At 31.8% G+C, this 7,629-nt stretch overlaps 2 protein-coding genes across 3 annotated transcripts in view; both read right to left on the bottom strand.

Annotated features, from left to right (window-relative positions):
- The window catches only part of LOC104779528 (cyclin-J18-like), a 63,514-nt gene that overhangs the window by 9,154 nt on the left and 46,731 nt on the right, over window positions 1-7,629 (bottom strand). The window lies entirely within an intron of this gene.
- On the bottom strand, window positions 2,840-5,722 carry LOC104779519 (protein SHOOT GRAVITROPISM 5). Of its 2 annotated transcripts, none has more exons than XM_010503886.2 (3): window positions 4,882-5,019; window positions 4,359-4,761; window positions 2,840-3,736 (listed from the first exon to the last, which is right to left on the bottom strand). In XM_010503886.2, the coding sequence occupies exons 2-3, from the start codon at window positions 4,652-4,654 to the stop codon at window positions 2,956-2,958; spliced, it is 1,077 nt and encodes a 358-aa protein (XP_010502188.1). In that variant the 5' UTR covers window positions 4,655-4,761; window positions 4,882-5,019; the 3' UTR covers window positions 2,840-2,955. The 2 variants fall into 2 exon arrangements, with proteins under 2 accessions (XP_010502188.1, XP_010502187.1); XM_010503885.2 differs by lacking the exon at window positions 4,882-5,019 and adding an exon at window positions 5,095-5,722 and having other exon boundaries at window positions 2,841-3,736.

The raw sequence follows: 7,629 nt of genomic DNA, 5'->3' as shown, positions 1-7,629 counted from the left end.
GTCGACCTATCGATATAGGGTGGCGCCAATAATTACTTAATAGTCTACATATAATTCATAGAAGACGAGTCATATAATTTATTTACATAGTTTATGGACATATAAAATCCGGAATTAACAAAATCAATGGACTAAATCTTCTGCAAACAAAAATCTTCCATATCACATGCAAATAGAATAAGATAAGAGAAGAAAAAAAATAATATATAAGTGGCTAATGTAGCAAAAGGTCCTTTAGGTTGTGAAAGGCATGAGCATTTGAAAGGTTGGGGGGAAGAGAAGCAAATATGCACATGCTCTTCTTAAAAAATGCTATCCCAAGAGATAAAAAGCTAAACCCTTTTTTGTCTTGCACGTTCCACTGTTGTTCTCTTTTTTTTTTTTTTTAAACATTTCCCAAACCAACTATTATATATTTATATGTAGATGATCCGAGCAATTATAATTTAGTTCTATTACATTTACTGACGAAAAGAATCGCGTTAAAGTGCATATTTACTACCAGCTATAACATGAACCCCAACATTGTATCCACATTGACATTGTTAGACAATTATTTATTATTATTTTTTGTTTTTTATTAAGAGTTAAACATGGTTAGAAAACTGGGAAAATATTACATACATTGTTTTACGTTCACAGTTCGTAACGTAAACCACCATCAAACATATGCATACATATACTACATGCCTTAGTAATAGTATTACACACATGTGTTTGGCCATTGGTATAGAGAAAACCTAATATGCTCTCTCTCTCTCTCACTCTCTCTCCACCTCTCTTTCTGTGACAAACATAGCTGCAGAATCTGCAAACCTCTCTGCGTGTTGGCACAAATGATGAAAACGAGAGAGAGAAAGAGAGAAGAGAGAGAGAAATAGTCACTTTCAATGCAATTGAGTGCACATTAAATGCAACGAGAAGCAAATAAACGCCATGGTTTTCAGTGCCATAGAGTTGAAACGGAGTAACGGGCAGGCATTTGTCACTCTCTTATTTACTTAACCCACTTCTTTAGTTCTCTCAGACAAACATTCATGTCACATTTCTTGTTTATTTTTTCTTCAAGTCCTCACCTCACACTCATTATTATATCCTCCTAATTTTTGCATCGAAATTGGTCCCAAAAGATGTACAAAAACCAAACCCACCTCGGATTTTAGATTTTTCTAGTGCTTCTTCAATCTCATACGCAAAAGATCGTCTTTGTTTTTGTTTTAGATATTTCTTATTTTGTTATATATATATATATATATATATATATGCATAAATGTATGCATCTATATACTTACCAATCAAACTCTTTCTCTTTCATGTATCGACATTCATTTATTATGTGTGTTCATACATCATAGACCTGTCCAATCTACAAATGTTTGGTTTTCATTTATAGGAAAAAAAACTTCATCTAAAAATGTTTGGCTAGAAAGATGAATAATCACCATAATGTATTAATTTAGAACTCTCAAACGTTTATCAATCGTGTGGCTTGAAACATATAATGTTTTTGTATGACTTGCAAACCAGATGTTCTTTATCACCACAAAGTTTGGGATAATTTTATCTTCTTGGCGTAATATGGTATTTGGTTTCAAATTTTCTAATATTGAATTAATTAAACTTGAATAATACACACAATTTGATAAATGGTGTATTTTTATATGACCACATAAAACTGATGTATTTTTTTATAAAGATTAATTAATCTAAACTTTTAACTTAGAATCTCACGACCAAACCTATATAAAAATATGACTATTTTGAGTGATGGTGATATGTGGATTTATATTATTCTACATGCATTTCCTTATAAATCATATTTATTGGTTTTAAATCAAATGAAGAATACGTGTACAAAAAAATTTCTGGACAATAAATGAGTAGCTAGAAAATTTGCTAAAAGTTGTAATAACAACAAGTAAAAATGGGTCGGACTGTTTTATCATGATTATAGATCAACACTTTTTGTCCGAATCTAACGAAAGATGAAACGATGTTTGTTTATGAACCTCGTTATAAGTGTAACGGTCACGGACCAATACGACATCATAATAGTACATTTCCCATCACTCCACCATATATTAACTCGTCCCAAGCAATTATAGCTTACCCACTTTGTATTATTAATTTGCATGAAATATTTTTCAGACCTTATACCATTCATTAGATTTTGAGAATATGTTACATGGATTGGTTTGATCTTGACGACCAAAAAAAAAAAAAATTCGTTTGATCCGTATACCTTACAATTTTTGAATTTTTAAATTAAAATATACCATCATATGTTTCACAAAAACATTGTAGACAAAGAAAAAAAATATACATTAATCCATATTCACAAAAGCTCTGGACTTATAAGTGGCGAAGAGCGGATATTTCTTTGTGGATTTAGTCATTTAGACATGAGGTCAAGACACCAATGGATTTAGCTCCTTGTTAAATACTGTAGACGTCTACAATGAAAAAAAGTTATTAATTTTTAGTAGCAAACTTGATATTGTAAACTTTAAAGTTTATGATACCAAATTCTTTTTTTTTTAAGTTTACAATTTATAGTCTATTGTAGCGGGAGTGACATTAACAAGTAATCTAAACTGCAATATTTATCAAGAATGTAACAGTAACATGTAACGGTACGTTTATGAAATAGTGACGACATCCTGTAAATTTTTTTGAAGGATTGAGGATTGGGGCTTCTATTTTTGAACAATTTAACCACGGAATTGTAGATATAAATCTAGAATAATAGGAAAACCTGTATATAGAGTCATGAGCACTCATAGACTAGGTACTACTGTTGAACCTAAGATAAATTCGACTGAAAAATTAACATATTATATATGGTACGTACGTAGTTGAAAAAAATAAATACAACCGTGTAGTTAATACACAAAAATATTAAAAAAAAAAAGTAAAACTTTAATTTAAAATGAACTTTGTACTTTTGTGATTTACTTAAAATCCATTTTCAAAGTCTCCGTCGGTATTGGCTGAAGACATGTAACTGACCACAAGAGATGTCTCGTCAGCCGCAGCCGCCGGAACCGCAACTGCTTGAAACTGTCCTTTACATGTTTGACAAGTGACTTGCATGATCGTTGAGCTTATTTTCTTCATAGATTGTTCCTTTAAAAACTTAGCTCTCTCAAGCTCAGCTTGTGCCTTTTGCCTAATCTTCTTAGCATTCGCAAATTCGTTTTCCGCTATCTCTCGTTGCCTCTTCGCTTCTCTTTTAGCTTCCTCCGCATAAGCTTTCTCCTTCATCGCTATCTTCATGATTTGCTCGCTTGCCATTATCTCTTTTATACGATCAAAGTTATTGTAATGTTGATATGATGATGATGATGGTGCAATGGAGAGGTTTAAGTTTGTAGCATCATGATTATGATTATGATGATGAGATGGTTCTTTAACTTTTTGTTGTTGGTTTTCTTGATGGTTAGGGTTTTGATTCGACGATAATGGAAGAAGCTGGAGTTCGAGGTTGAGATTATTTGATGAGTGAGTGAGAACTGAAGGTGAGATTCTCTGATGAATTGGACGGCCTTCTAGAGGTATAGGAGTCGCAACAGCAATTGCACCGCCGTAATTGGTTTCACTAGACGGAGTACTGATGGTTGAAGCGGTTCTAGAGGAGCAGGCCGGGACTGGTACTGCGGTTTGTGGCGGTAGAGGCTGTTCACGGTGAACTCTCCGTACGGAACAGTTATCTTGATGCTCAATAAAACTCTCCACCCTAAAAGCAGAAAAGAAACTTATATATCAATTTAATAATTTCATTTGGTTATGAAGTGACAAATTTAATAATTTTATATTAAGGTTTTCTGTTTAAACCTCGTTTATGAAATAATAACGTTATAGTTAGACTATATTTTGACCAAAAAAAAAAGACTATATATATTATTAATATGAGTTTAGGTCCAATAGTAGCCTAAAAACATAGTATAATATTTCTTTATAGATTGGGGTCAATGTCATTACTCTAAGTAATTAACTTTCTTTTTATGTCACAAAAACCAAACAAATAGTCAAGAGATATATTAGAAAACTCTGATGCATACACAGAATTAGTAAAAATCATGAGCGATAGTCAAATCAAATAGTACTATAACTATCAATCTTGGTTTTGGGTCGCTTGAGCAATTTCTATTTTTGACTCTTTTATATGATCTTCTAAATATACATACCAAACAGAGCCAAATTAAATGTATATTGAGCAATTTTTGCATCTTTCTTGAATTCATAATACCAATACTAACTGAGTAACAAAAAAAGGGTCCATATATATATAATAAATTAAAAAAGTTGGATTTTTTCTGATTAAAAACCAAATTTTAACGAGGAACAAGAAACTATACCTGGAGAAGACGCGACCACAGTCACAAGAATGTCCTCTAGTGCCACAAGTTTTGAGATGAGCTTTGTAATCTGATTGAACAGCATAACCTTTAGAGCATCTCTCACAAACCCATTGCTTATGGTTACTGTGCTTTCTTCTGAAATGTTTTTTGATACCAACAAGATCTCCGAGAGCATGGCAAGGATCATGGTGAAGGCAAGTTGGTTCAGGGCAAACATAGACTCGTTTCTTCACCTCTATGTTGTTGTCTCTTTTAAGAAGCTTCCATGGAACTTTGTGACGTCTTCTATGCATCTGAAGATTCTGGTCTCTTTGAAACCCTTGGTTACAGATCTCACATATGTATCTGTCTGATTCAAGAAGAGTTCTTGGTGATAAAGACACAACTTCTGCATCTGGATCTGAAGAGCAAATAAGACATACTCCATCAAAACACATATCTTCGGTTTCAAGAAAAATTCATAAAGCTGAGTTTTTCAATGAGGTTTAAGTAAAAAAAAAAAAAAGAAACACATTAATACCCAAAAACTTGAACTGGTACTATTATTAAGAATAAAAAAAATTGAAACTTCAATATCAAACCTATAAAAAAAACATGTCTTCGGTTAACATTATATATATTTTTCTAAAGTATGGTTTTAAATGGAATTTTAGAGAAAACCAAAATTTAAAACAAGAAAATAAAAAAAGAAGATTGAACATTAAATTTTTCAGTAGTGGGGATTTATTATTACCTGGTGTACCTGCAGGTCTTCTTTTCCTCTTCTGAGTGGATGTGTTTGTGGTGGTGACCCCATTTTCTGAAGAAGAGAGGAAAGGATCAGAAGAAGAAGAAGAAACCACACAACATGTGTTAGTGTTCTTGTTGGACAACATGACTTGATATGTTCTCATCAATAACTCTACTTTTCTTGATCTCTCTCTTTTTTGACTTTATTGTATTTGGATACTAGAGATTGATTTGATGAAACAACAAGACCCAAAGACCCCAAAAGAAAAGAAAAGAAGAAGTAGAAAATTTGAAGATAGTGGGAGGTTCAGCTTTACAAAGATGAGGAAGGGTAATAAAGAGAGATATAGATATAGGGAGAGAAAAAGTTCTTTTAAGCTTTCTGCAACAAAGGCTTTTCAAACTTTTTCTTAGACTCTTCAAAGTTCTCTTATGTTATTATGATGAAAGCTTTTTAATTGCTTGGGTCTCTCTCTCTCTCTCTCTCTAGCTCTCTTTGCTATTTTGACTCTTATCAGCCTATTTCTCTCTCATACACTTGAGAGCTGAGAGCAAGTAAGGAGGGGTGTTTGATGTTTATAATCCTTCTGTTTATAAAGCTCATTGCACTGTGCCATCATTACATATAATATATACATACACTCTTGTAGCTATCTAAAGAGATAGAGAGAGAGAGAGAGAGAGAGAGAGAGAGAGAGAGGGTGAGGTACTTATTTATTAGATTTAGATTTAGAATTTTCTTTTTGTTATTTTGTTTTTATATTTTAGACTTTGTTTCTTAGAGTATGTTGGATATATGGATTTTTGGCTTGGACCCATATCTTGTCCTGATTGATGAATTTGTCTGATTTTCTTGAACCTTCATACACTATTTTAAAAATAATTTCGATTTTTTTTTGTTTTATATATGTTAGTGATTATCTACATGTGGTTTCTCTAAAAAAATGAGAAAAATATGAGATCATACGTCCACATGTAGGGCTCATTTTCATTGATAAACTAGGTCTTTGTGTGGAGTTTATCTCCATTGGCTGACCTAAATTCGAATTTTGGATATGTTTTACAAAATATGACAGAACTAATTAAATAATAGTTAAGGTTATTAACATACTTTTTGACTGTCACTCTCAACTCCTATAAGTAGTGTCACTAGTAAAAATTATGCGTATAGCCACGGCTGAGTCACGAACAATCCATGGCTAATTTCAACATGTCACGGAAAAACTACGGAAAACCCACGACCATATTAAAAATACTTGTTAACTTTTTTGACTGTCACTCTCAACTCCTATAAGTAGTGTGATTATACATCACTAAATACATCTTGCGTTCCATTATTGTTAAAGCAATCCAATAATATATAGACAATCTCAGAAAATTTGTCATTGTTAACTATATATGAATGTTATGTCATCATGTTTCCAAGGGTTGGTCCACATACATGTTAAGATTCTTTTCGAATTACACTTGGAAACAAAGTAGAGGAAAAAAGGTATATGGTTCTTGTGAATAATCCAAGGATAAAATTGCATAATTGCATTAAATACCAAATTCTGTAAGTTTACAATAATTCAGACAAACTATTATTTCTTTTCTATTTGGCTTATATAACGGACGTACTAGTGCCCATACTGTTAAGGGAAAACAAAAAAAAGACCAAGAGTAAAATGTGAAAAGTATTATTATAAAACCCTACATTGATAAATTCATATTCGATCCCGATTTAAGAAATGAAACAAAACAAAACCAAAACCGATCCCGCACGTGATTTTATGTCTTACTCACGTGACCTTTTTTCCCATCCACTCTCTAGTGTCGATTCCTTTTAGGCTTTTGCCTTTCTTCTGAGTCATTCATTCCTTAGGAAGGTTTCATTAACATATATCTAAGACTAAGAATATTTGCACAAAAAAAAAAGACTAAGAATAAGTAATTTACGATCAATAGGCGATCAAGGATTTAATAATTAGTTTTTTTTGTTTGCTGTTGTGTGGAACTCATATGAAAACTGCCAAAATTAATCATTATTGTGATCTAGAATTTCTCAATCATATTTAGATACATTTTTCTAGTAATTAAACAAGGTTGGAATTAAACTAAGAGACTTTAATCATATCTAGAATTTTTTTTTCTTTTTCTGTTTCAATTGTAATGTTTATATGTATTCCTTAGCTTGATCGCGCTAGTAGTTTTATATTTTCCTTATTGTCGAATAATAATTTAAATATCTGATAAAAGAAACAAAAGATACCTCATAATGTGTTTTTTGTCAGTTGTCTAAAACTGGTTTCAAATAGACCGAAACGAAAAATAAAACAAAAATGAAACGAGAAGATATATCATCGAGTTAAGGTGACAGCTTTTGTATAAAGGGAAAGATATGAGATCGTGTTTTGTAATAATTTCCTAAGATGAGATTACTCTCCCGACTCTTGCTTTTATCGACTACCATTGATTATTCCTATACTAGTACATATATAATGCATATGATATTTATTTCGTAACTAAGAAACTAGAAATCTGTAGTATATATATATAA

Source organism: Camelina sativa, chromosome 4 (genome assembly GCF_000633955.1).
Source record: "Camelina sativa cultivar DH55 chromosome 4, Cs, whole genome shotgun sequence".
NCBI lineage: Eukaryota > Viridiplantae > Streptophyta > Magnoliopsida > Brassicales > Brassicaceae > Camelina > Camelina sativa.
Note: the sequence above shows the minus strand (reverse complement) of the source record. Positions and strands in the feature narration are given on the sequence as shown.

Excerpts from the sequence above, each read along its gene's own strand:
- LOC104779519 (XM_010503885.2), bottom strand. The coding sequence starts at position 5,254 with ATGAGAACATATCAAGTCATGTTGTCCAACAAGAACACTAACACATGT. Across the intron at positions 4,762-5,094 it reads AAGACCTGCAGGTACACCAG|ATCCAGATGCAGAAGTTGTG; the intron begins GTAATAATAAAT and ends TTTGCTCTTCAG. Across the intron at positions 3,737-4,358 it reads TGTGGTCGCGTCTTCTCCAG|GGTGGAGAGTTTTATTGAGC; the intron begins GTATAGTTTCTT and ends TTCTGCTTTTAG.